This window comes from Pseudozyma flocculosa (assembly GCF_000417875.1).
Source record: "Pseudozyma flocculosa PF-1 unplaced genomic scaffold scaffold00008, whole genome shotgun sequence".
Classification (NCBI taxonomy): Eukaryota; Fungi; Basidiomycota; class Ustilaginomycetes; order Ustilaginales; family Ustilaginaceae; genus Pseudozyma; species Pseudozyma flocculosa.
Genome location: NW_006920876.1, coordinates 90,503 through 115,893, shown reverse-complemented (window position 1 = coordinate 115,893; position 25,391 = coordinate 90,503). Strand labels below are relative to the sequence as shown.

The following is a 25,391-nucleotide window of genomic DNA, read 5'->3' as shown; positions in this document are numbered from 1 at the left end:
ACGACCGCGAGCGAGAGGAGCGAGGCAGAAGAGTGAGGGGATAGGCGGGCGGCCGACTTGGAGCGGGCGCCTGCTTGCCTTGCGGCGGGAATGTTGGTGCCTGGTGAGGCCGGCCATATCTCGGACGAGAGTTGGTCGCCATCGGGAACACCGCGACGTTGATCGGAGCGGGCCGATGAAGGCTAGGCCAGGCTAGGGGGCCTCGCATGGCAGGCCAGGCCTGGCGGGGCGTCTGCCTGGCACCGCCTGTTGCCCTTTCACGTCGGCGCCTGATTTGACCTGGTGGCCTGCCCGCCTGCCGGCTTTGGGTTGTCGACGTGGAGCCAGGTGGGAAGGCCGAGGCGCGCCTGTGGTAACGCCCGCAGCGTTGCTTTTCGGATGAGGCCAGGCCAGGACAGGCCAGGACAGGCCCAGGCCCAGGCCGACCCACGCGAGTGTGGCCCCAGGCCGGCGCAGCGCACGCAGGCACGCTTGCGTCGTTGCCGTCGTCGTCGTCGACGCATCGGACCTGTTGCGCCCGTGTGCGTGTGTGCGTGTGCGTGTGCGTGTGAGTGGTTGGTTGGCTTGCCTGGCCCAGGCTGGGTCCTGATTCTTCTTCTTCTTCTTCCAACCGCCATCACCACCGTCGTCAATCAACGCCCTTGCACCGCCATCGTCGCTCATTGCCGCCGCCGCCGTCCGCACTATCCGCCCGCCGGCGCACCTAGAACAGGGCCAATAGATTTCCACTTAACCGCATCAGCCCTGCCGCACTGCCACACCACCAGGACCATCACCAGCCCTTGACACCAAACATGGTCGACACTTCTGCCAGCGGCCATTCAGCCGCGCGGACCTCGTCGCCAGAACCTCTGGCCGATGCCGCAGCCGCCCCCTCGACATCGACCGCGCCTCCGCCCGCCACGGCCAAGAAGCTCAACCGGCAACGCTCCTCGTCGCTCCAGAAGGGCGCTGCCGTGCTGCGAGCCCTCTCGCGCGCAGAGTCCGACTTTGACCGACAGCAGATCCTCCTCGCACAGGCGTCCGGATCCGATCCAGCCGCCGCCACCATCCCTACGCAGGACGGCTCGGCCATCGACGACGACGCTGCCGCCATTGCCGCTGCAGGCGCAGGCGCTTCCAACGGCGCGCCCAACACCGACCCCGCCTCGTCGCTGCGGAAGCGCGGCGCCGCCGCCTCTGCCTCTGCCACGTCGACATCATCACCGTCGTCGTCGGGCGACCGGCCCCCCGCCAGCGCCACCTCGGACACCACCGTGCAGCCAGACAGGAAGCGCGACCGCGTCAAGGCGACGGCGCTGCCCACGTCGCAGCCCACGAAAAAGAGCTGGGAGATCCCGCGCAAGATCTTCCACTCGTCCATCGGCGGCCTCGTCCTCTACCTCTACCTCTCCAACACTGACCTCCGCGTCATCGTGCGCAACCTCTCCTACTTCCTCGGCATTGTCGTCACCGCCGACGTCATCCGCCTCAACAATGCCGACTTCGAGGCGCTCTACGAAAAGGTCCTCGGCTTCCTCATGCGCGAGTCCGAAAAGGTGCGTGTCGCGCGCCGCAGACCGCTGGCAGCGGAGTCGGGTTCTGTCTCGATTTTCCTTCGCTGACCCACCTGTCTCGCTCTCCCTCTCCTCTCAAACGTTCGGGTGCCGCCGCCACTGCCGCAGGAAAAGGTCAATGGCGTCGTGTGGTACCTCGTCGGCGTCATCACCAGCCTTCACTTCTTCCCCGAGGACATCGCATGCGTGTCCATCATGATGTGAGTTGCGCGCCAGCTCCGTCGCCGTGTCCTGGCCTGCACTGTCGGCCGCGCGCTGACGATCCCGTGCCTCATTCCTTGCACGCCTCCGCCGCAGCCTGTCGTGGTGCGACACGGCGGCCTCGACATTCGGCCGCCTGTTTGGGCGGTACACGCCTCCGCTGCCGTCTCCGCCATTTGCGCGGCGCAAGTCGACGGCGGGCTTCCTGGCGGCCATCGTGTCGGGCGCGCTGACGTCGTACCTCTTCTGGTGCACCTCGATCGCCTCTTCGGGAGAGCGGCCGAACGGCATCTCGTGGTCCGGCTCCGGGCCAGCGCACCCTGCCGTGTTCGGCACGCTGCGCGCTGGCGGCCTCGCCCCCGGCTCGACGACGGGCTGGATGGGGTTAGCTCGCGGCTTTTCCGCCCAGAGCGGTGCCGGCCTGCTGCCCTCGTCGGCAGCCGGTGCGGGTGTGGTGGCAGGACAGTACCTGGGCGCCGAGAGCATCGCGGCCGGTAAACTCGGCACCGACGCCGTCCTGCCCTCGCTCTCGTCAACGACGGCGGCGGCGGGCGATGTGCCGGGCATGCCGTGGTGGATGCTGACCCTGGGCAGCGGCATCGTCGCTGGCGTCGCAGAGGGCCTCGAGCTCGGAGGCGTCGACGACAACCTCTCGCTCCCCATCCTCTCTGCCACGGGCATCTGGGCCATGCTCTTTACCTGGGGCAAGGTGGCGAGTCTGTGGAGGTAGGCATGCAGGCAGGCAGGCAGAGCGGGGAGAAGCAGAGTATCGTCGTGGCTATCGTCGCGGCCGTGTCTCGTCGACCAAGGAGGAGCAGTAAGGAGAAAGAAGACGGGCACCCAGGCCGGGAGGAGGGTGCGGCTGTGGCACCGCGCGCTCGGATCGATCGGAATAGATGCCAGAATGCAATAAGGTCAATCGTCGATTCCACTACCCTAGAGAGGGCGAGAGGCGATGCACCGCGTCCCCTTGTCCCTCCGGTCCCGATAGACGACTGACGGCACGGCGAAGTGACGACCGGTGACGCCTCTGCTCCGTTCGTTCCGTCCATACAACGTTCCGTTCGGTCCATGCTTGACGCGATCCGAGGATAAAAACGACGACGACGACGAGCGTCTCGCGCGACTCGATGGCCTCGGCGCGACTCGATGGCCTCGACTCAATGTCGACTCGGACCGGGTCGGGTCGGATCAAATGCGATCGAGCCCGAGACGCTTGAGATCTCCAAACTCGGCACGGAATAGTTCAAAGCGGCCGAGTGCGTAGCGGAGGTTATCGAAGCTCTCGGCGCTGCCCGCTTCGTGGAGCTGTCCACCTTGCTCGTCTTGGCCCTGCGCCGCGGACCGTAGCACCGACGTCGTCGCCGCGTCGCGGACGACGGTGCCGGTACCCGTGGATTCGACCTCAGCGATGGCTCGAGCGAGGACGGATTCCACTTCCTCCTTTGCAAATACGATGCCCCATAGCTGTCGGGCGTCGAAGCGAGGTTGTGTGTTCGAGAGGCGAGGAACAAGAGGCGGAGGAAAAGGGAAGTGAGGCGGGTCAGTGTCGGCAGGCTGACATCTGTGAGGCAAAACAATCTCGCGGCACCGGGAGCGCGACGGCGGCACCCATCTACTCACGCCCCACACGGCATGCGTCGCCGGACTCCACACGCGCACCTCGCGGTCCAGGCGGTCGACTTCCTTCTCGATGCTGGCGTCGAGCCGCGCCAGGGCCAGCATCTGCGGCGATTGGGGCACGTCGACGGCGGGCGACGAGACGCCATCGAGCGCGCCCAGCGGCGTCGCAGCGAGAGATCCGGCCTGCCACGACGACGACGAGACCGATTCGGTGCTCAATCGCCGCTCCTTGGGCGCGCGCTCCGTGACCGTCATCGCAGGCGTCATGGGCGCTGCGGCCACCGCGGCCACCGCCATGGGCGGAACGTCAGTCTCGGTGGCCGGCGTCGTGGCTGCCGTGCCAGAGCGCAGCGAGTGGGCGCTCGGCGTACGTGCGCCCGGTCCAGGCGCCTTGCCGCTGCCGCCGAGCGACTTTTCCAGGGCCCCAAACTGCGAGGCGCGCGTGTCCTGCTTGTTCGACGTGCCATCGTCGCGGCCGGCGCCGTAGCCGCTATCGCCCGAGACGAGGCTCGAGGTCGAAGTGGCTGCGGATGCCGGTGTCGACGAGGCGGCGGACCCACCACGTGGAGCAGGCACCGAGACCACCGAGGGCGGCAGCGCCATCTCGGTCGGAGCGGGCAGGTTGTCGAGTCCGATGGCACGTCCCCGCATCCGCACCAGGCGACCCTGCTCGACATAGGCACGCAGCCACTTGCGCCGCTGGTGCTCGTCCGGATACGCGCCGTGGTGCCGCAGCGACCACGACATGGTCGGATGGTGGTAGTCTGCTCGCCACTCTTGGAAGTGGTTGGCGATGTCGTAGGCCCTCGGGTTCGGGCAGGCGTACTCGAAGTCGATGACCACCAGCTTGTGATGCGGCGGCGGCGGCTTGCGCGCCCGCGAGCGCGAGGCGGCTCGCTGGGTGGCCCTGACTGGTGGGCTGGCGGTCGCGTTGCTGTCGACGCTGCCGCGCTGCCGGTCCATTGACGATGACGAAGACGACGAGGCGGCGGGGTGAGCGATGTGGTGCCGGGGCATACCGGCGGGGATTGCTGGTGACTCGAGGCTCAGCTCAGTCGGGCCGCCGGCGCCGCCGTCGCGCGCCCCGCCTCGATCGCCAGGGTCGATGCCGGCGCCGCCGTGGCCGTTGCTCGTACCGGCGGCGTTGGCGCCGCCGTGCGCGCTCGACTTGATCTCGAGAAGGTTGCCGTACTGCGCATCATTGTGGGCAAAGACGCGCTTGCTGGGGCCCTCGCGACGCTCCCAGGTGCGCACAAAGTGCTTGAACTCGTCGAGCTCCTTGACCATCGAGGCGAGGTCGAGCGCTCGCATGCAGCGCAGCGTGTTGCGCAGGCTGCCCGGCGTAGGGCCGATGGTGTCGGTCGACAGCCCTCCCTTGCCATCCGCGCCCGCCACGATCTCCTCCTTGATCGAAGGGTGGCCCTCGAACGCGATGGCGATCGCCTTGGACCCGCTCTCTGACCGCGCAAAGCTCTCGACCAGCTGCACCACCTTGGCCGCCTCCCTCGACCAACGCTTCATCCTGCGCCACACGCCCGGGTACGGACCTCTGGCGCTGCTGCCCAGCGACGAGCTTCTTCCCTTGCCAGATCCGTGCTCGACCGAGGTGCTTGTCGACGAGCGCGGCGCTCCAGCGACGGGCGGAAAGTAGGTGGACGACGACTGTGAGCCGGCGCCGGTTGCCGAGGCAGAGGCGGGGCCCACCCTGGGGCTGCCGTAGCCATGCAGCGACGGGCTGAACGACGACATGCTCGACTGCGAGTCGTAGCTTGTCGCCAGCGAGTCGAGCGAAGCGACGGAGCTGTTGTGGTGCGAGTAGTAGCCGCCACGACCGTGGGCGAGCTCGGGATCGGGGCCCGGCGGCAGCTCGTTGGGACCCATGGGGGCGGGGCTCGCCCGCACGCTGCGACGCCCGTCGAGGCCGTAAATCATGGGCGAGGAGGCGGCGAGGCCGGAAGCCATCCCGGTCGAGTGGGAGGGCTTGTGCCGCAGCTTGCGCCTGGGGCGATGCGAGCTGGCCATGATGTGGTCCTGGATGCCTCTGCCGAACCCCTTCTCGCCGGGCGCCTTGAGGTCGCCCTGCTCCAGCACCGTCCTCATGACCTCGAGCGGGACGGCGTGGAGCTCATTCATCCTCCGCGCCACCCAGTGGGCCCGACCCTCACGACCCTTGATCTTGAGCTTGTCGCCCGCCACGATCCTTGCTTCACGATCGCCGAGGTCCCGCATGCCCTCCTTCTGGATGGGCTCGCACTCGTAGAACTCCTCGACGCGGCCGTTGGCAAAGGTGCCGAGGATGTGCGGGCCAATCTCGTAGAGGCTCGACAGCGTGTGGAGGATGAGCAGCTCGGCCCTGCGCGAGAGGAGCGCCTCGGAGCCGGTGCCGTAGACGCGCAGCAGCACAGTCGGCGGCAGCGACGCTGTCGGCGCGGGCGGCTGCTGCGACGGGGCGAGGCGGTAGCTGGCAAAGAAGACGGCGTTGGTGAAGGCGCCGCTGATGCGCTTCAGCTTGAGGTTCTGCGCCACCAGGGGCCGCAGCGAAGGGTCGACGGTCTCGGCCGACCAGCCGGCGAGCTTGAGGTGGATCGAGAGGAGGTCGAGCACCTTCTGCAGGAACTTGGGCGTGTCGGCCTGGCGGGCGTCGAGGCGGAAGCCGCGGGCGGCGGGGATGCCCTCGGCGTGCATGTCGTCCTCGTTGACGTCCTCGAAGTCGAAGGCGTCGAGCTCGTCGCCCTCGTTGTCCATGCCTTCGTCGTCGGCGGCGTCGTCCTCTGCATCGGCGTCATCACCGGCGCCCTGCGCTTCGGCCGCTGCATCGCCCACCGCTGGTCCTGCCGGACTCGTGAGGGTAGCGGATGCTTGTGCTGCCGCTGGGGCTGTCCCATTGTAGTCGAGGCCGGGCATCTGCTTGGGCGATAATCGGAGGTGGGCATAGGGGTGTTCCTTTGTCGAAGTCATGGACCCGTTGCCATGCGCGAGGAAGTGAGAAGAGGCGGTTGCGATGGGAGTGGATGTGCCGCTGAGGTGGCGCTCGCCGCTGAGGTCGCAGACGCGGCCGGCGTAGTCGCCGTCTTGATCGTCGTCTGGTGGGCTGTGGGGCCGCCGCGCTTGCTGCAGATGCTGCTTGCGCTGTGACTGTGCATCGCCGTTTGCCGGTAAGCCGTCGGTAGTGACGGTGAGGTGACGCTGATGGCTTCGGACCGGCTCGTCGAGCGCGTCGAGGGAGAGAGATCCAAGGTCCGAGTCAAAGTCGGAGAGGTCGACGCTGGACGAGGTGGTATAGGAGTAGGCGGACAGGGCGGGCGAAGGGTACGGGTCAAAGGAGGAGGCGACATCGACATCGCTGAGCGGATCGCGAAGCTGTTGTGTAGGGAGCGATGGCGACTGGGCATCGTGTTGGCGCGAAGTCGAGGGCGACGAGGGGGTGTGCGGTTCGGGATGACGTCCCGCGGCGGAGTCGCGCATCGGCATGATCGCCCGTGGTGTTCAGCTGGAGCGAGGGTTGGGCGGGGAGAGGTATCAAGCTGAATATGTGGTGGTGAATAAGGTCAAGGAGGTGCCTGAGCTGGCTGCACGGAAGACGTCAAGAGGGATTTTGGCGTTTGCAACGCTGGCTGCATGCGTGGAGGTGCCGATGGGTTGTGACGACGGGATGGTCCAGAGAGATAAACTTTGGGCCAGCCGGCTAATGAGGATGGCAGAGCGAGGCTGCTGTCGGCTTCGTCGTTGGCGGGTGAAGGATGGCAAGGCTGGACGTGTGGTTCGTGAAATTGGGCGTGAAAGGTGGATCGGGAGCCGATAGCAGAGCAGGTAGGGATGGGTGGGAGTGAGCGACGAGGCAGTGGCTCCGGGCGCGAGAGGGTATGCGGTGCGATGGTCCCGAGAGAAGCGCAATATTGATCCTGGATCCTTGGTCCTTTGCGAGGGTGTTGATGGCGAGGGGAGTGTCAAGATGGAAGTGGGAAGGAGAGAGGAGAGCGCTGAAAGGAGCGAAGCGTTGCGGTGCGAGGCCAGCCGGGGTCGGGTCAAGTCAAGTCAGGCCTGGCAATGACGAAGGCGGAGAGAGTTGGGCTGGGCCTCGCCTGGCCTCGCCTGGCGTGACTTGGCCTCTGCCTGGCTAGCGAGGTGCGCGCAGCGGGGCCGGCCGGCGCACGTTGGGCCCTTGCCCTTCTTGGCTTCCGACTGGCCGGATCCAGGCGAGCAGGCGAGCGGCAGCTGCCGTGCGTCGGCTTCCTTCCATCATCGAAGGCGCGGCCGCCCTCCCCCACTCCAGCTCAGAATTCGGGTTTCGGGTGATCCGGTGGATGCTGCAAGGCTGCTCCCACGTCCTCTTAAATTCTCCTCGACCGACCTTCGGATGGCCTCGTCTGCTGGCCCCTCGACCACCACTGCCCAGACGCCCCACCGCACCACATCACACCGCACCACACCGGGTTGTCGCCGCCGCTGCCGCTGTCGCCATGGCCATCATCGAACCTGTACCAGATACGCCGACGCCGACGCCGCCCCAGTCCTCGACCGGCGGCCCTGCCGCCCCTGCCCCCAGCGCGGGTTCTGGGCCCTCGGAGACCATGGCCGGCTGGGCCAACCAGACGTCGCCGTCGCCGCGCAACCTCGAGGAGACGTTAAAGTCGTTTGACTCGATCCCCTTCTTCATGCAGGACCTCGATCCGAGCAACGTCGCAAACGACCCGGCGGCGCAGACCAAGCTCGAGGCGCTCCAGGCCCTCGCCTTTGACGGCACGCCCGACGAGGTCGCCGCCAACTTCAAGGAGCAAGGGAACACCAATTTCGTCCACAAGCGCTTTAGGGAGGCCGCCGGCTTCTATACCCAGGCCATCGAGGCTGGGCCAGAGGACAAGGCGCTGAGGGAGACGCTGCACGTCAACCGCGCCGCGTGCAACCTCGAGCTGCAAAACTACGGAATGTGCCTCCGCGACACGTCGGCCACGCTCGCCATCAACCCGCGCAACATCAAGGCCTACTACCGCGCCGCCCGCGCGCTCCTCGCCCTCGACCGCTCCGCAGACTGCGTAAAGACGTGCGACCTCGCCCTCACCATCGACGACGCAAACCAGGCCATCGCCGCACTCCGCAAAAAGGCCCAGGAGCGAGACGACCTCGTCAAGCGCCAGGCACTGGAAAAGGCCGAGCGAGAGCGGAGAAAGAGGGAAACCGAGGCCGCCCTCACCCAGGCCTTTCTCTCGCGCGGGCTGTGGCTCGAGTCGTCGCCGCGCCCTCCGGACAACCCGACGCCGGCCCACTTTGACCCAGAGGAGCTTCCGCCCCACTCGTCGCCCAAGCTGCCCCTCGTCGCACCGCCCTCCTCGTCGTCGTCGTCGTCGACGGTGCGGTGGCAGGCACCCGACCCCATCCGCACGCCCCTCGTGCTGCCCGTCTTCTTCATCTACCCGGCCCACGCCCAGTCGGACCTGATCCAGTGCTACGCAGAGGACACGCCGCTGCACCTCCACCTCGAGAGCATGTTCCCCTCTCCCCCCTCGCTGCCCTGGGACACCAAGGGGGAGTACGTCGCAGACAACCTCAACGTCTACGCCACCACGCACAAGCAGCGTCTGCTCAAGCTCGGGAAAAAGCTCACCCTGCGTCAGATCATGGACCAGGCCGCAAAGGATTCGCCCGACCCCAAGAAACCCCAGGACCGGGACGGGATGGTCATGCGCGATGGCATGCTCAGCCTCGTCGTCGTCCCAAAGGGCGACGAGGAAAAGGCGTGGGTCGAGCGGTTCAAAAAGCAGCGCGACGAGGCAAAAAAGCAGTAGTGGGCCGGCGGCGGTGGCGGCAGCGAGGAGACGAGTCTCTGTAATTCAAGTCGTTGCAGCAAGGGGCCAATCTAGACGTCGTGCCAATCGAGCGACTGCAGAAGGGGGCCACGAGCGAAGCGGGGACGAGTGCCGGAGTCAGCGCCATGGCACAGGATCACAAGGGCACACGAAGTGCTGACCCTTCATTACTCACGCCAAGGATGGCCGTCTTGCTCGGCAGCCGACCCGCCATGGGGCTGAGGACGGTAATTTTCTTGCGCACCGTATCGATGTCGGCGCTGTGCGAACGCGATCCACAAGCAGAGTCCGCGAGATGAATTCCCTTCAGCGCTTGGCTCGCATAGTGGTCTTCGAAAGCGAAAAGCCGGCCCTGCCACTCACACATGCACAAAGCCGAGAATGGGCGCGCCCAGGATCTCGTCGTCGTCGGGCTCCTGAATCGAGTCCGGCTGGCCCGCCCCTCCGCCACCGCGTGGCGGCTGCACCAGCGCCAGCACCGAGTTGAGGAGCGACGACTGGTCCGCTGCCGAGTTGGTCGGGTCCAGCTTGACGAGCTGCGTCTGCGTCACGGTCCGTTGTGCACCGATGGGCAGCGCCGAAGAGGGCGCCATCGCCTCTGATGCACATCCAGACGGATCCAAGAGGAGTGAGAGAGGGTCAGCTTCTAACCCGGCGCTGAGGCTGAGAGGTGGACGATACCTCGCTCCCCGTCCTCACCTTGTCCAACGCGGTACACCTCGAGGAGGTCAAAGGGGATCGTCGTCGAAAACGGGCTTAGGGACGGCAGGCCGCCCAGCGGGTCGGCATGGCCAGGCAGCGCAGCCTGCGGCAGCCCCGTCCCGCCCGTCGTGCTGCCATCACCACCACCGCCGCCGCCCGACTTGCTCGAGGGTGCTGCGGAGCCGCCGTAAAAGTAGTTTCGCACCTGGAGCGCGCGCAGCCGCTGCTTGTACGTATCGTCGAGGTCCACGACGCCGCCAGACTTGGGCAGCTTGATCACATTGACCCGCGGGAGCGGGATGCCGTCGGTGCCCGGTACGCGCGAGGGGGCGGCGCCGCTGCCAAACATGCGTGTCATTTCGATGTTGAGCTTTTCGTGGCCCAGAATGACGATTGTGTCGACTGTGAAAGGGGGATCGGAGAGATCGGAGGGGTGGAGGAGGAAAGCCACAGCAGCCACTGTCGTCAGTCATGTTCCCTGCTCACAGGCAAGGCTATGCGCTCCGGCGCCGCGGCCATCCCCACCCGCTCACTAACCCTTGAATGCCTTGACGCAGTGTTGGATGAAGGCGTACCTCGACCGCGCGTCGGCGGTGATGACGCCCGGCGTGTCGATGAGCAGGCCGGACATGCGGCTGCGAAAGTCCCTGGCGAGCCTCCTCTCGACGCCCTCGACGAGCCAGTCGACGACGCGCCGAAAGTGCCTCTCGTTTTCGCGCACGCTCTCCTTACCGAGCCACAGCGAGAGCGGCGCGACGCCGTGGGCCGTCGAGGGACCCGGCGGGATGGCACCCGTCGTCGGCGTGCTCGTGCCGAGCGGGAATGCGGGCGACGGCGACGGCAGCGAGGCCAATGGCAGCGGCGAGAGCGGGAGAGCAGAGAGGCAGCAGGGTAGCGGCGAGGCGCCCTCGCTCGGGTCGAGGTTGACGACGACGGGCCACCAGCCGGTGATTTCGCTCTGGCTCTCTTCGAGCTTGCGCTTCTTTTTGCTCTCCTCGGTCTCGTCGTCGATGGCGTCCGGGTAGACGATGCCGTCGCCGCCCTTGCGCAGCGACTCGGCCACCTTGCCCGCCTCTCCCTTGCCCAGGCTAGCGACGACGGGTGAGCGGAGCGCGTAGTTGGAGAGGAACTTGATCAGGCTCGTCTTGCCTGCCGACTCGGGGCCCAGAACCATGACGCGCGGTCCCTGGCCCTCTGGCCGATAGGCGCTCGTCGAGCTCGCATTGGAGGCGGCAGCGGCCGACGAGCCGCCGTGGTTGCCGCCCGCCGCGCCCGGGTCCTCGTCTGTGGCCCTGGGCGCGATGTAGGAAGGGTCCGAGCCGGCCGACACGAGGGCGGTGAGGAGCTTGGGATCCTGGCGGAGCGCCTGCCTCGCCTGTATCCTGGCCTTTTCGAGGTAGAGATGGAGGTTGGAGTAGGACGTGTAGGTGGGCGAGGGCTCGTCGGCGAGGTACTCGGTGGTGGCGCTGCCGGCGATGTCGATCTGAGCGCCGTTCCACGTCGAGACGGCCGCCTTGGCCTCGTCGCCGAACGGGTACCAGCGCTCCTGGGTGCTGCCGACCAGCTCAGCGCCAAAGATTTCGGCGTCGCCGGCGTTGGGCAGCAGGCGGATCGAGAGGCGCTCATGGGGCTCGAGCTCGAAGCGGTACTCGGATCGGGGTGGCAGCGTCACGCGCCGTATCGACGGGCCGGCGCCGGCGCCGGAGGACGAGGACGGGTCGGCCATGGCTGAGCGGACGGCGCGCGTTGAGCAGTCGCCTGGGTCCCCGGCGAACAGCGACGTTGGCGGCCAATGGCGGTGGTAGGAGGTGGCAGGAGGTGGCAGGAGGTGGCAGGAGGGGGCAGGCGGCGGTACTGGTGGTGGTGAGATGGTGAGGAAGCAACTAGCAGGTAGATGGCCCCGCCGCTAATAATGTGGAGTGGGGCGGCGCGGCGAGAAGAACGCGACCCCCGGGCAAACCTCAGGCGCTCAAGCAGGCCAGACTGAGAGGCGTGGAGCGCTGTATGTTTATTACGTAATAGATCTGACTTCGCACCATCCGAGCATTGATAGTGTAGGGGTATCATGAGTCGTTGCCACTCATCGTCTGGTCATCCGACGATTAACCGATTCGACTCGACCGGGGTTCGAGTCCCCGTCAATGCATTTCTTTTTTCGCGTTTGTCTCGCCGCGTCGTGCGTACGGTCCGGACTCGATCGTTGGAGCTTCGGCGGCTCATTGCTCAGGCACCACCACTCGCTCGCCCGGTCTCACCGAGCGGGAGGCAAACTCTGAGGCAAGCTCGAACGACGAGACCACAGCGGAGCATGACGACCGCGGTCCCCTTCTGCTCATGACTTGTTGCGGACCCGCCGGAGAGAGGTTTCGTCCCAGCGGACTAGGGCGGGATCGAGATGATCCAGGACTAGCGTCCACAGCTCATTCGGAAGCCTAGGATGCTGCCGCATCCCGGGCCTGTTCATCGAGGGAGAGTCGACGGGCCGAGGGACGGCCCGATTGCAAGGACGAGGCCGTGATGTGTTTGGCTCCGAGAGCAGAGTGGCACGCTCGAGCCGAAGACGGACGTTGCGTGCCAGGTTTTGGCCGTCGCGGGCTAGGGGTGGTCGACGGGGTGACCGCGTCGCCTTTCTGGACCGCCGAGGCCTGAGGAAGAATGCGCCCAGGAAGAGGTGTCCACTTCGAAGACAAGCGGTTGCCCGGCGCGAATGGGTCGGGCCGGGAGGGTGACCACCACTGTGGGCGGAACATTCTGACCCCCACCCTCTGTGGGGCGCGCATGGCTCGCCGGAGCACACCTCGCCGCTGCCCGAACTGTGCGTCTGCGAAGATGCGCAGGAAATCCAACGGCAGGCTGATCAGCTCGAGGACGAGGACCGCTGCCGTACGTTGCCGGCGGGTGGCGTCGCAGCCATTGATGAGGCGGCGGCGGAGCTCTGAGATGTCGAAGACCGCGGCCGCGCTGGGCCAGAAGCGGGGGGTGGCGCAAGGCAGGGGCGGCGCGGGCAGCCCGCCAAAACGCGTCCTCAGGACACGGCACCTTTCTCCGTCTCGTTCTTTGCCCGCCCCGCCTGGCTGGTTGATCGTGGCCCCGGGCAACAGGCGTTGTTTGGCTACGTGGGAGCATGCCATCTGACCATCACCATCACATTCCCCGGTCTCGTCTCCATCGACGTGCTCGCTCCGCGGGCAAGTCAAAGGTATCGTCTCGACCATGTCGCTTCTGCGCCCGCTACCGTCAATGCAGGCGCGATCTGGTGCCAAGACCGGTGCTCATCGACGGGTGCAAGAGGAGCGACGCATTGGACCGCACGGCCGACCACCATGCTCGAGCAGGCCCTCCCTGGCTCATCGCGTGGCACAGTCCTGGAACCGATCCCAGACGAACAGGAGCACCGAAGGCATGTCGGACGATCTGTTCGAGCGGTGGATGTGGCTCGGTCGATCGATGCAGTCGCCCCGCCCAGTCGGGATACGAGGGCACCCCCCGGTCTTCGACAGCCTATGGGTCGGTCGGAGCTGAGCATCGATGGTCAGTCGCGAGCAGCAGCTCGGTGAGCGCTCAGAGACGGGCAGCGGTCTGCGTGGCGTGCACGGGGTCAGCCCGCCCAAGGCAAGCACGACAAACGAAGGACACCGGACTTTAATGTCGATATTCCACAATGCTCTTCTCCCGGTCGCCGTGCCATCGGCGGGACTACGCCTGCCTCCTCCGGGTGCGCTCAAAGTAGTCGCGCAGCTTGACGTCGATGCCGACCATCTGGTTCTTGTGCCTCTTGATGCAGTCGAGCAGCTCGTCGTCGCTCGAGGCGACGGCGCCCGAGGCTGGGTGGCTGCCCTCTCGCAGCGACTCGACCTCGGCCTCGCTGGGCAGGGCAAAGACGTTGAACGTCGGCTCCCATCGTCCCGGACCCCGGCCGCGCAGCACGGCGTCGCGCGCCTGCCGCGCCTTGCGCTCCTCGGGCAGCTTGGGGACGCGCTCGAGCTCGGGCACCTTCATCTTGAGGCCGGCGCGCTCGGCCGTCGCGACGTCGGCAAAGAATTGGGCGCGGATCTGCGTGTCCGACACCTGCTCGAGCGACGGCGGGTCCCACTTGGCCACGCCCTGCGCCCGCTTGCCCGTCTTGGGGTCGCGTCCGAGGACGTGGGTGACGCCCGTGAAAAAGTCGCGCCCAATCGACAGGTCGCAGAAGGCCGTGGCGAGGCGCATGTCGAAGCGGAAGGCCTCCTCGACGTCGAAGCGGCGCGCCTCGAGGATGGCCTGGTGCGTCACCTTGAGCGCGCGCGGCGACTTCGTCCGGAGCGTGTCGAGCGTCTTGCGCGCCCACTCCTTGACGTCGGGCGTGATCAACTCGAGGCCGAGCCGCTTGAGCTCCTGGGCCGCCTGCGTCGTCGCCTCGCCAGACGCGATCTCCTCGAGGCAGTGGAAGATGCTCTCGCAGGACAGCTGGCCGAAGACATAGTCGAGCGCGACGCGGCGGTCGCCGAGGAAGGGCGTCTTGGAGACGACTTCGGCGCGCTCGGCACCGAAGGGGTCGCCGCTGAACTCGCCGATGGCGGACGCGACCAGCGCCGGGTTCGAGGCGGCCTCGGCGGGAAGCGAGGCGAGGCGGGCGACGACGGGGTCGATGCTGCTTGACGAGATGTAGTGGGTGGCCAGGCCGGCGAGGTAGGCCTCCTCGCCGCTGATCTGGGCGCCCGTGAGGCCGAGGTACTGGCCGATCTTGCCGTCGAGGCGGGCGAGGACGCGGGTGACGCCGACGTCGGGGAAGTAGCCGATGCCGGTCTCGGGCATGGCGAAGCGGGTGCGCTCGGTGGCGATGCGGAGGGGCGCGTGGACCGAGAGGCCGACGCCGCCGCCCATGGTGATGCCGTCCATGAGGCTGACAAAGACCTTTGGCTTGGCCGTGTCCGTGGCGCCGCCCGCCTTGGACTCGAGGGCGATGCGGGCGTCTTTGCCGTCGCGGCCGGAAGCGTTGATGCTGGCGACCTCGCCGAGGCGGGCGATCATGTAGTCGAGCTGGAACTCTTCGCGGAAGAACTCGGTCGACTTTGCGCGGTCGTCGGGGTCGGACGAGTCGGCCTGGTGTACGATGGCAAGGACGTCGCCGCCGGAGCAGAGAGCGCGGCCCTTGCCGCGCAGGAGGATGACGTGGCAGTTGGGCGAGCGGGTGCACTCGTCAATGTACTTGTTGAGGAGGTGGACCATCTGCATGTTGACGGCGTTGAGGGCCTTTTCGCGGTTGAGGAGGATGGTGCGGAGGCCGCCCTCGGAAAAGAGCTGGACGGGCTGACCGTCGAGGCCCGACGAAACGCCCGAGGGGCCCGACGACGACGAAGGTGCCGACGCCTGGATGGCGTGCGGCTGGCTGGACGACATGTGGCGCGAAACGGCGTTGAGCCGGCGGCTGGCGTCGGCGGCGGCGGCGGGCTTGGTCGACGAAGGCGGCATGGCCGGTGTTGCAATGGTGCGAGGAGCGGCGGCGGCGGTGGAGCGGAAGAGACCGTGGGTGGAAGTCAACCTGGACCTGAGTGCTAACGACGCGCGCATGGCGATTCTGGCGGGTGGAAGGCGTGGAGGCGGGAAAGCAAGGCGACGAGGACGGGGAGTATAGGGTTGCGGGGGGCGGGGCCAGGCCGGTGAGGACGGAGACGGAGAGCCAAAGGGGCCGGTTAATGAGGAGAGCGGCGAGCCGGGAGAGCAGGGCCAGGGGTGATCCAAGCGAGGCTCGAAAAGAAGATCGAGCAGCGAGCAGCCCCGACCCCCGTTGCCCGAACCCCGACCCCCGACCGGGACGCCCGAAGGCTGTCTTCGGTCTCGATTGGGCGGGGGGGTCCAGGCTTGGCTTTCCTTCAAACGAGCGAGCCGCACGCTGCCACAGGCCACTTTGTGCACCGACACCGGCTACTCACATTCTTATTTTACAGCGATCGACGACGGCGAAGACGAGGGAGTTCCGGAAAGGGTGCGTGTGAGAGCGGTCAAGGGCGCTCGCTGCTAGCTGGTCGGTGCTGGGAGCTAACTAAAGGTGGGCAGGCCCGCCTACTTCTTTCCATCCGGCAAGCCCGCCCGCCCCCCAGCTCGTCCTCCACCTGGCCCGGGTCCGCCAAGCCAAGGAAGCCCCGCGAGCAGAGCAAGGGCGGGGAGCGAGGGCCACCCACTGTGCCGATCACGCTATCGGCCTGCGGCCCGATTTCAGAACTTGGAGCAGCCGAGAGATCTGGCCCCGCCCGCCCGCCTGCTTGCGCTCGAGCCGGCTTCCTTCCGAAGACTAGGACTCACAGCCCCGCACCGCCCCCTTAGCTCCTTGACTTTCCTACTGACCATTCATTCGCCGCCCGACTTCGATTCCTACTACGAGTCTTCTCGATTGCCTGCCTCTCCTACCCTGCTCTCCCTCTCTCTGTGCCCCGCTCGCTCTACTGCCGACCCTCTCAAACCGCCCAGCATGGCATCCATCAAGGGACCCGCACCGGCGCCCACCTCGTTTCCGGGGGCCGACAAGCTGCGCATCGGCATCGTCCACGCGCGCTGGAACGAGGAGTGCATCACGCCCCTCGTCAACGGCTCCGTCGAGTCCATGGTCAAGGCCGGAGTCAGGCCGGAGAACATCGTCATCGAGAGCGTCCCCGGCTCCTGGGAGCTCCCCATCGGCACCAGCCGGTGAGTGGGCCAATGGCCAGGCCGACGGCCATCGGTCGAAGAAGACTTTCAGGGAGCCGTGCGCTGACCCCGCCTCGACCCTTTCTTCTCGTGCCGCTCTGGCTTGGCTGCTCTCGAACCCCGCCCCCAGCATGATCGCGGCGTCGCAGGTGCAGGCCTCGTCCAACGTCTCGGACCTCATGGGTGCCACGTCTCTCCTCGACGGCGGATCCGGCACCTCGACCCCGGCGCCCGCCGCCGCCGCCGCCGCCTCCTCCTCGGGCGGCAAGGCCTCGCGCGCCGCCCTCGACGCCGTCATCTCGATTGGCGTGCTGATCAAGGGATCCACGATGCACTTTGAGTACATCTCCGAGAGCTGCTGCCAGGGCCTCATGAAGGTCGGCCTCGACACAAACGTGCCCGTCATCCTCGGCGTCCTCACCGCCCTCACCGAGGACCAGGCGCTCGAGAGGTCCGGCGTGGGCAGGAACGGAAACAAGGGCCACAACCACGGCCTCGACTGGGGAAACGCCGCCGTAGAGTGAGTCGGTGTGGCCGTGACGCAGCGTCATCTTCCCCGGCCACGTTGGCTGACCCTTTGAACGCCCTTCCATGCCACCCTCCCCGCTCGCCTTCCGCCGCCGTGCCCAGGATGGCGCTCAAGGCCAACAAGTGGGCCGAGGGCAGCTTCAGCAGCGCATAGACACTCGCACTGTTGCCTCACGCTGGGCTGCGCCGTCTCGGCGTGTGTCCCTGCCGGGCCGGCCCAGATAGGAAGAGTACGTCGGCGAGAAAAGAGAAGACGATTGACACGGATCCTGCACATGACTCGGCAGCGCCGACGTTGTGCCTGCATGTGCGTCCGCCGAGTAGCGGCTAGTGTGTGACGAGCGGGGGCGACGGGCCGGCCGGGAAGATAGGCGAGCGCTCGGCATGCCCCAGCTCGGGACAGCTCGACGCGATCCCAGAGCACCAACAGAGGCTCGTGACACTCTCCGTGCTTCGGACGGCGACGCAGTACCGCACACGTCGTCGACGCCGTGTCAGGGAAGACGAGACCATGATGGGGTTTTGGGATTGGCAGCATGACGACGCAAGGTTGCGCCGCAGAGTCCGGCAAAAAGGAGGGCCAAGATGTTCCCCGCCTCTTTATCGTCTCTCGAGGATATTGTCCTGCCGCTCTCTACCTAGTTTTCTTGCTCAAACTTCTGCAGGAACTTCTCGAGGTCAAAGGCAGGGTTCTCCGGGTCCGTGACGACTGTAGGAGGCGGGCGAGGGAGGCATGGGCGAGGAAAGGTGGGCAGCAAGTGTCAGCATCGCAGGCCATTGGATGCGCCGTCTTCGCGCTTCGTAGCCAGCGCTCAGCATCGTCACGATTAGGGCTGGAGCAGGGCGGCGGGTCGAGGCCACCTCATGCGGAAGGGACGCCGACGAACACGGGCTGGTCCCGTAGGGAAGAACAGGACGCCCCGAGCTTTTTGGCTCCGTCGCCAGCAATTCCCGGACGATAAACGGAGCCTCGTCGGTGGCCGTGCCGCAAGGGAGGGCGGATGGTCGATCACTGTGGTCATCGATCCTACACGTTGGAGACCCCGCAGTGCCAGGCCAGCATCATGTTGGCGGCCAAGGCGAGAGCAGCTGCCTCTGCGCAGCGCAGCGACGTCTGACCGACCGGAGAGCTCCGCTGATAGCGGCGCACCAGTCCAAGACCCGACTAAGCTGGGCCTGTCCTCAGCGCATCTTCCGGTAGCCCCCGGTCGAGCGACAGCTGGACGCGGCCAGGACCACTGCCTCCGCCGCCGTGCGCCGTGGTCAACCACCGCCGCCAAAATGGCCCGTATGCGACACTCACTGCCGGTATCGGACTGCTTGGCGACGAGCTTCTGCGCGTATGCCTTCTTGGCCTGCTTGATGAGGTCCTCCTTGTGCTTGTAGGCCCTCTGCGCGGCCTTGTCGTCCTCCCGTGCCTGGAGCGTTCGGCGGTGGACGACGCCGTATCCGATGCCGCCGACGAGGGCCGAGTAGCGGACCACCTATCGTGCGGGTTGTGGTGTGGCGTGCGAAGAGAGACGGCGTGGCGAAGTAGCAGAGAGGGTCGATCGAACGGAGCGGATAGGTCAAGGGATGGCCAAAGGTGGATGTAGAAGTCGGTGGTGTTGGCGGTGCGAAGGTGTCCGACGACATTTTGCGAGGGATCGGGCGACGCCAAAGGCGAGCAGGTCAGGTCAAGAGAGGGATAGGCGGCAGAGAAGCGGCGCTGGGGCGTCAGCTGGATGCAACCTGAGCGGACGAGATGTGAACAGGGGGAAGCGCCGCGGTCCGAGCCGACTTGTTCTCCACCAGGGTGGGGCCTACGCTGCCTCGACTGCCAATCAGCAGTAGCCGATGGCTTTGCGAGGAGACCTCGATACCTACGTTGAGTACTGGCGAGGTCATGATGCTATGTGTTGTGAGTGTGAGTTGGCGGTGCCGTGGAGAGGGGGGTCGGGGCGATGCGGTGAGATCCTGGCGGCCGAAAGGAATCCGGGTGCGAGGAACAGCGGCCGGTCAAGGGGACGGCGATCGAGCGAGTCGGGAGAGGTCGACGAGGTAGGAGAGAGACGAGGGCCGAAGGAAGCGAAGACGAGCAGGCAGGTGATGGTGGAGATAGGGTGGTGACGATGGCGAGGAGCACAGACGAGCACGCCGGACGGCACGGGCTCGGGATCGACCGCGAGACGGCGCCGGCCCCCACGGCAGCGCAGCAGCAGCAGCATCAGCAGGCGGCAGCAGGCGGCGGCGGCGGCGCTTCGAACTTCTCAAAATCGACCAGGGCAGGCCCGGGGCCGCTCCCCTCGCTCCCTTGGCCAGGGCTCGCTGGATTTCGGGTGCGAGACTTGGGGGCCAGCCAGCGGCCCGGCCAAAAAGATTCAAGATTGATCGACGCCTGCTGCCACCTCTCGCCCGATAGACGGCCTAGCAAGCCAGGGCAGCGAGAGCCCAGCGCTGACTGGGCCCAAGCCGCAGCGGGCGTGAGGCAGACCAGCAGGAGGGCCAGCCCCGCCAGCCGCCAGCAGCCAACTACTCGGGCGCCAGTCGGACGAAGCCACCCAAGCGCAGACGACAGAGAGGCAAAGGCAGACAGAGAGGCAGACGCAGACGCAGGCAGAGACCGACAGAGAGACAGACCAGAGGGATGGGCGCGCGAAGAACCAGCCCGACGCCGCTCAGGGCCAGGCCAGACCAAGCCAGACCCGCCTGACCCACCGCCTTGGCTGGCCAGCCTGCAAGCAAGCAAGCTCGCAGTCGTCGTACCCCTCTCGTCGCCATCACACCTCACCTTCCGTCACGCACGTACACCCTCTTCGCAACCCGCTTCTTCCCCCCTTCCCTCCCTCTCTCGCTCACAGACATCATGGTCCTCAACCAGGAGAAGCTCGCCAAGCTCCAGGCCGCCGCCCAGGCCAACCGTATCGGTGCGTTGGACCCCCGCGCGCCTTTGCCTCGAGCCAGGTCTTTGTCCGACGAGGTCAATGACGGCGTGCTGACCGCCGCTGCTGCCATGCTTCCTCTACTCCCCTCTCTGCCTGCTCCGCTTCGCAACGCGGTGCCTCTGCTGATCCTGCCGCTGCCGCCGTCGTTGCCGCTCCGTCCACATTCCTCACGGCCGCCGCTATGCACCACTTTCCTTCGGCACCCGACTTTGCGCGACCACGATCAATGAATTCGCCCATTGCGACCTGATAACCTCGAAATCTCCGGCATCTGCTACCACCGATCCGACCGCCATCGCTGCACTCGATTTTTCGACACCGGGTTCCTGCGCACGGTCCGGCTCGATTCCTCAATCCCGTCCCGGCCATCCTGCCTCGGGCTGTCCTCTGACCTCGCGCAGGTGGCAAGGGTACGCCGCGAAGGAAGGTCCAGAAGAAGCCCAGGGGCCCCGGCGGCGGAGAGGACACCAAGCTCCAGGCCGCTCTCAAGAAGCTCCAGGTGCAGCCGATCTCGGGTGTCGAGGAGGTCAACATGTTCAAGGAGGACGGCAACGTCCTTCACTTCCAGAAGGCCCAGGGTGAGTGCCGCGGCCGTCTTGGGAGACCTCGATCAGGTGTCAGGGGTCATCGCAGGCGATCAGCGGGCATGAGGCGACGATTGCAGTCGGACGCTCGGAAGGGTGGTGGGCATACTGGGGCAGTGCGTCGGGCACAAGATGTCGGCCGCGCGGTGATCGGACCGGCAATCGGATGGACTGCAGGCCGCCACGGCTCGACATTGGCGAGCGTATGCCGGCCTTTTCGGGGACAAGAGAGCGCGTCTGCACCACCAGGCCTTGGCAGCATGGTGGCTCGACTCCGCAGTCACACGGAGAGGAGATTCTCGGGCGGTCAAAGTTGGACCTGCAGGGGCCGTGGCAGGCACGCTTCCCCTCTCGAGCGAGCGTGGCATGTCTCGCACGAGCTTCGCCGGCGACGAGCCGCCATCACCAGCTCGTACGACTTTTTACCAAGCTCCGGCAGGCAGCACGCTGACCCATCGTTGCACCTCTAACACCTCGCTGCTTGACCCATTGATCCCCCATTTCGCTCGGCAGTCCACGGCCTGACCAACGCCAACACGTTTGCCGTGTACGGCCAGGGCGCCGACAAGGAGCTCACCGAGCTCGTTCCGGGAATCCTCAACCAGCTCGGACCGGACTCGCTCGCCTCGCTGCGAAAGCTGGCCGAGAGCTACCAGGCCATGAACGCCCAGCACGCCGCCTCGCAGGCGGCCGCCGGCGGCGCCGACGCAAAGGACGACGACGACGAGGTGCCGGACGTCGTCGACAACTTTGACGAGGCCGGAAACAAGGAGGCCGAGGTCGACAAGCTCGACTAGGCGCGCGGCGCCAGACACACTGTTGTCCGTCGATGCCCTTATTCTTCGTTTTCTCAAGCTCGATGTTGTTCCTTACGCCGTAGCAGCAGAATCGGCTGCCAGAGAAGAAGCCAGCCAGCCAGTCGGCGTCTTGCAACCACCGCCATCTCTTGGGTTGGTTTCTAAAACTTGCAATTTGTCCTTGCTTGGCCTATTCGAGCTCCTCCTCCTCCTCCTCCTCCCGCTTCCCCACCACCCAAAATCCAAAAACTTCCCATTCAGAGACACATATTGTCTGTTCCGCGTCGTCGTCTGCTCGTCGTTGCATCGTAGGGGCGCTGGTCGGGGAGTGGTGGCAAAGACGGACTGAGCCTTGCACGCGCGCGGCGTTTTTTTTTGCCTCTCCCTTGGCTCGATTCCTGGCTCGCTGGCCGATGCCGAGAGGGAGGTCTCGCACGTATCACCCTGGACCGGTCTCGTATCGTGGCGCGGCATAGCATGCGCCTTCAACCTTTTCGTTCAATCGCCGTCACCACTAGGGAGTCAGAGGAAGGCGTGGGTGTGGGGAACAGAGGATTGCGACCGTCGACTAAGCTGGGAATAGGTATGGGATTGCGGAAGCAGGCCATGGAGACGCGAGACCAAAGACGATGACGACAGGAAGACAAAAGGCGGCGAGGCCGAGAGACCTTAGATCTTGGCCATGGCGGCGACGTCGGTCGACTGGACGTAGTCCTCGACCTCGTCGGCGATCCTCTCCTGGAGCTCGTCGAGCGAGACCTTGGCGTCCTCGACGACGAGCGACATCTGGAGCTTGGAGACACCGTAGCCGATGGCGACGAGCTTTGACGAGCCCCAGACGAGGCCGTCCATCTCGATGGCGCGGACACCGGCCTCGAGCTCCTTCATGTCGGTCTCGTCGTCCCACGGCTTGACGTCGAGGGTGACGAGCGACTTGGCGGCCGGGCCGGGGCCCTTGGCTGCCTTCTTCTTGTTGTACTCAGCGACACGCTCCGCCTTGATGCGCTCGGCCTCCTCGTCGACCTCGTCGTCGGAGCCAAAGAGGTCAACGTCGTCGTCGTCGTCCTCGGCGGCGGCGGGGGCCTTGGCGTCGGCAAAGTGGGGGGCGAGGAGGGTGGCGGCCTTGGCCTTGTCGCCGGTGAGGTCCTTGTGCTCAGCCTCGTACGAGGTGATGTGCTCGTACCAGCGGGCGGCGTGGGCGTACTTGTCCGCGTCGGGGGCCTTGGCGACGGCCTCGTAGACGGCGACGTCAGCCTGCGAGGGGGCGTGGCTGTGTGGCGAGGCGAGGCACGCGAGGAGCGGGGAAGAGATGAAATCGTGTCGAGCAGGTCAGCGTCCAAGGCTCCGATGAGATCCAATGGTGGTGGCAGCTCGCACAGATCGCGCCTCTCTCGTCGTCGTCGTCGTCGTCCTAGTCTCCCTCCTGCCTCCTGCCTCGTGGGCAAGCGAGCCCTCTCGTGCGGGGGTATCCAACGAGGGCTGGTCCCCCCGCAGAGCGGCTCGGAATCAGATGGCTTGGAAAAGTTGGTTGTCGTCGTGGCAAAAAAGGCGCGGGGTCTTAAGCCGCTGGGCTCGGAAACACGGACCAAAGCGTAGGATCATCATGTAGAGCGAGGCGGAGATCGGCGAGGAGGGAGGACGACGAGGCAAGGGGCCGCTGACCGACGAGTGCGGCGTTGTCAATCAACACGGGGCATGCTCACCCGTCAATGTAGGACTTGTCGGCGAGGTAGCCGTCAAGCTTGGCCAGGGTGGCGTCGGAGGAGAAGTCGGGGAGAGACATTTTGGATAGAGGATGTGTGTGGTGAGGGGGTGGGTGGTGGTGATGGGCACGGAGGGAGAAGGAGGCACTCTTTAGCCACCCAAGTGGCGGGCCCTGCTTTTTCTCTCCCTTTACTGACCCCCCAAACGAAGGCGGGCAGCGAAGGCGGCGGCGGCAGCGGGCAGCAGGCACCTTGGCTTGCTTGTTCTGGCCCCTGCCCAACGCCGCCGCCAGCCCAGGCCGAGGAAAAAGTTTGTCCTGGCTGGCTGGCTGGCTGGCCGAGGCACGAGGCGGTTTCTTCTTGCCGACGGGCGGGCGGGTTTTCTGCGTTGGCTTCTTGGCTGCCCGGCCCTTGCTTGTTGGCTGTGGTTGGGCCAGCTGCGGGCGCTGGCTGGCCGGCAGAGGGGAGGCGCACGCGCCGCCTTCTTCCTGCTTCTGCTTTTGGGGCGTGGGCCAGCCGCGGCTGTTCGAGCGTGGCCGATCACGGACCTGGTTGGTTCCGGAGCCGACAACGGCGGAACAAGTCTCTCAGAATTCTCACGTAAGCATGACTGACCCAGACCCTGGTCTTGGGCCGGGGTGGAGCCCGGGGGGGGGGGAGGCGTGGTTGTGCGCGAGGCTGGGGAGAACGCGACCCTGCCAGGCCAGGCGAGCCAGGGCGGTCCGGAGCCTGGCCGAGGATGGCTACGGCTGGCGTCTGGGCTGCTTGGCCCTGGTGTAGCCACCCCTCCCTCCGCCCTCTGCCACCATTCGCGGCGATCCCATCCCAGCATACCCTTCTTCGGTCGTCATCGCCTTGATCCGCTCCAGCAGCACCAGCAGCGCCGCCCTCGACAGCTCCTCGAAACCCTCGCTTTCTCCATCGCCGCCCTTCTGCAGCGCAGCTACACCTTCGACACTACCACTACCACCACCACCACCGCCGCCGCGCCCCTGCCGTGCCTCGCCAAGATGCCCTCGGCAGCGTCGGCCCAGTCTCGCACGCTCAAGGCTTCGAACAACGCAAACGCAAACACGCCCTCGGCCACGCCCTCGGCCACGGCCTCGACCTCGGCCGTCAACAACGCAAAGCATGCCGCTACCAACCCCGCCGCCGCCTCCTCGTCCAATCCGCCCGCTGCTGGCGCCCCCGCGACCCGCTTCGTCCCCGCCAGCTTTCGCAACCAGCCGGGCACTTCGGCCCTCGCAGGCGGCATCGTAGGCCCAGAGGCCGCAGGCCTAGACCAGTCCAGCGCAGAGCACTTTTTCGTCACCCTCGCTGCCTACGCCGACGCCCTCGACGCACTCCCCCTCGACCTCACCCGCAGCTTCTCGGACCTCCGCGAGCTCGACGCCGTACTCGGCTCCCACCTAAACAGCCTCACCGCCCGCCTCAACCACCTCACCGCACTCATACAGGACCCCGACATCGACCAGGGTCAGCGCCTCCTCGCCCTCAAGGAGGTCGCAGAGGAGGCAAGGGCCTACAAGATGGGCGGCGAGGACAAGATCCGCGTCGCACTCAACACCGCAGAGACCATCATCAGCCACACCGACTACATCGACGCACTCGTAGACCAGCTCGACCACTTCCCCCAACTCTCCCCCCTCCTCAACCCCAAAAAGCACCTCAACCTCGACCAGTACTACCACGCCGACACGGGCAAGCTGCGCGAGCAGTTCCTCGTCGCCTCTTCGCAAAACGCCGCCAACGGCTCAGGCGTCGCAGCCGGCATCCTCGGCTCCACGGCAAAGCAGGACGCCAACGGCGCCGCCTCCACCGCCTCGACCGGCAACAAGAAGCGCAAGGTCGGCACCACCGCTGCTGCCGCGCCCAACGCCAAGGGCTCCAAGCCCGGCGACGCAGCCTCGGCCGCCGCGTCCTCGGCCGGCCTCGGTCCCACCCCCAACAAGAAGCGCAAGACCGCGGGCGGCACCGGCTCGGCGGCCAACGGGTCCTCGAGCGCACAGGGCGGCTCCAAGGTCGCACGGACCGGGTCCAGCTCCGGAGCCAAGGCCGAAGACGACGGGTGGCCGCGCTCCAACTCCAACGCAGGCAGGTCAGCCTCGGGTGCCGGCGGCTCGTCGTCATCGTCGGCGAAGAAGAAGAGCGACAGCTCCAAGGCTTCCGCCTCGGCCTCGGCGGCCAACAGCGCCAACAACCGCCTGCCGAGGGCCGCACACGCTGGCGGCACCTACGTCGACGGCGATGACGATGAGAACAGCGCCGGCGCCGGCGCTGGCCGCAGGGGCGAAAACGGCCGCCGA

At 66.5% G+C, this 25,391-nt stretch overlaps 10 protein-coding genes across 10 annotated transcripts in view; 5 read left to right on the top strand and 5 right to left on the bottom strand.

Annotated features, from left to right (window-relative positions):
* Positions 1-794: 794 nt before the first annotated feature.
* On the top strand, positions 795-2,487 carry PFL1_02740 (uncharacterized protein; the record flags this gene model as incomplete). Its single annotated transcript, XM_007880255.1, has 3 exons — positions 795-1,538; positions 1,665-1,756; positions 1,854-2,487. The coding sequence occupies 3 exons, from the start codon at positions 795-797 to the stop codon at positions 2,485-2,487; spliced, it is 1,470 nt and encodes a 489-aa protein (XP_007878446.1).
* Positions 2,488-2,948: 461 nt separating this feature from the next.
* On the bottom strand, positions 2,949-6,851 carry PFL1_02739 (uncharacterized protein; the record flags this gene model as incomplete). The annotated part of the gene is made up of 2 exons (XM_007880254.1): positions 2,949-3,224; positions 3,381-6,851. The coding sequence occupies 2 exons, from the start codon at positions 6,849-6,851 to the stop codon at positions 2,949-2,951; spliced, it is 3,747 nt and encodes a 1,248-aa protein (XP_007878445.1).
* A 989-nt stretch (positions 6,852-7,840) lies between these two features.
* Positions 7,841-9,163, top strand: PFL1_02738 (uncharacterized protein; the record flags this gene model as incomplete). Its single annotated transcript, XM_007880253.1, has 1 exon — positions 7,841-9,163. The coding sequence occupies one exon, from the start codon at positions 7,841-7,843 to the stop codon at positions 9,161-9,163; it is 1,323 nt and encodes a 440-aa protein (XP_007878444.1).
* A 71-nt stretch (positions 9,164-9,234) lies between these two features.
* PFL1_02737 (uncharacterized protein) lies at positions 9,235-11,612 on the bottom strand (the record flags this gene model as incomplete). The annotated part of the gene is made up of 5 exons (XM_007880252.1): positions 9,235-9,258; positions 9,360-9,444; positions 9,548-9,782; positions 9,884-10,288; positions 10,424-11,612. The coding sequence occupies 5 exons, from the start codon at positions 11,610-11,612 to the stop codon at positions 9,235-9,237; spliced, it is 1,938 nt and encodes a 645-aa protein (XP_007878443.1).
* Positions 11,613-13,582: 1,970 nt separating this feature from the next.
* PFL1_02736 (uncharacterized protein) lies at positions 13,583-15,337 on the bottom strand (the record flags this gene model as incomplete). Its single annotated transcript, XM_007880251.1, has 1 exon — positions 13,583-15,337. One exon carries the CDS (start codon positions 15,335-15,337, stop codon positions 13,583-13,585), a length of 1,755 nt encoding a protein of 584 aa, XP_007878442.1.
* A 997-nt stretch (positions 15,338-16,334) lies between these two features.
* On the top strand, positions 16,335-17,231 carry PFL1_02735 (uncharacterized protein; the record flags this gene model as incomplete). The annotated part of the gene is made up of 3 exons (XM_007880250.1): positions 16,335-16,549; positions 16,680-17,069; positions 17,180-17,231. 3 exons carry the CDS (start codon positions 16,335-16,337, stop codon positions 17,229-17,231), a joined length of 657 nt encoding a protein of 218 aa, XP_007878441.1.
* Positions 17,232-17,715: 484 nt separating this feature from the next.
* Positions 17,716-18,964, bottom strand: PFL1_02734 (uncharacterized protein; the record flags this gene model as incomplete). Its single annotated transcript, XM_007880249.1, has 3 exons — positions 17,716-17,786; positions 18,381-18,561; positions 18,944-18,964. 3 exons carry the CDS (start codon positions 18,962-18,964, stop codon positions 17,716-17,718), a joined length of 273 nt encoding a protein of 90 aa, XP_007878440.1.
* Positions 18,965-19,922: 958 nt separating this feature from the next.
* Positions 19,923-21,382, top strand: PFL1_06862 (uncharacterized protein; the record flags this gene model as incomplete). Its single annotated transcript, XM_007880494.1, has 3 exons — positions 19,923-19,983; positions 20,403-20,579; positions 21,099-21,382. The coding sequence occupies 3 exons, from the start codon at positions 19,923-19,925 to the stop codon at positions 21,380-21,382; spliced, it is 522 nt and encodes a 173-aa protein (XP_007878685.1).
* A 669-nt stretch (positions 21,383-22,051) lies between these two features.
* Positions 22,052-23,165, bottom strand: PFL1_02732 (uncharacterized protein; the record flags this gene model as incomplete). Its single annotated transcript, XM_007880248.1, has 2 exons — positions 22,052-22,652; positions 23,086-23,165. The coding sequence occupies 2 exons, from the start codon at positions 23,163-23,165 to the stop codon at positions 22,052-22,054; spliced, it is 681 nt and encodes a 226-aa protein (XP_007878439.1).
* Positions 23,166-24,095: 930 nt separating this feature from the next.
* Positions 24,096-25,391, top strand: part of PFL1_02731 (uncharacterized protein) — a gene marked incomplete at both ends in the record, with an annotated part of 2,303 nt that continues 1,007 nt past the window's right edge. Inside the window, one exon of the mRNA XM_007880247.1 lies at positions 24,096-25,183. Coding sequence (XP_007878438.1) covers positions 24,096-25,183 — 1,088 coding nt within the window. The remainder of the gene's footprint in view (positions 25,184-25,391) is intronic.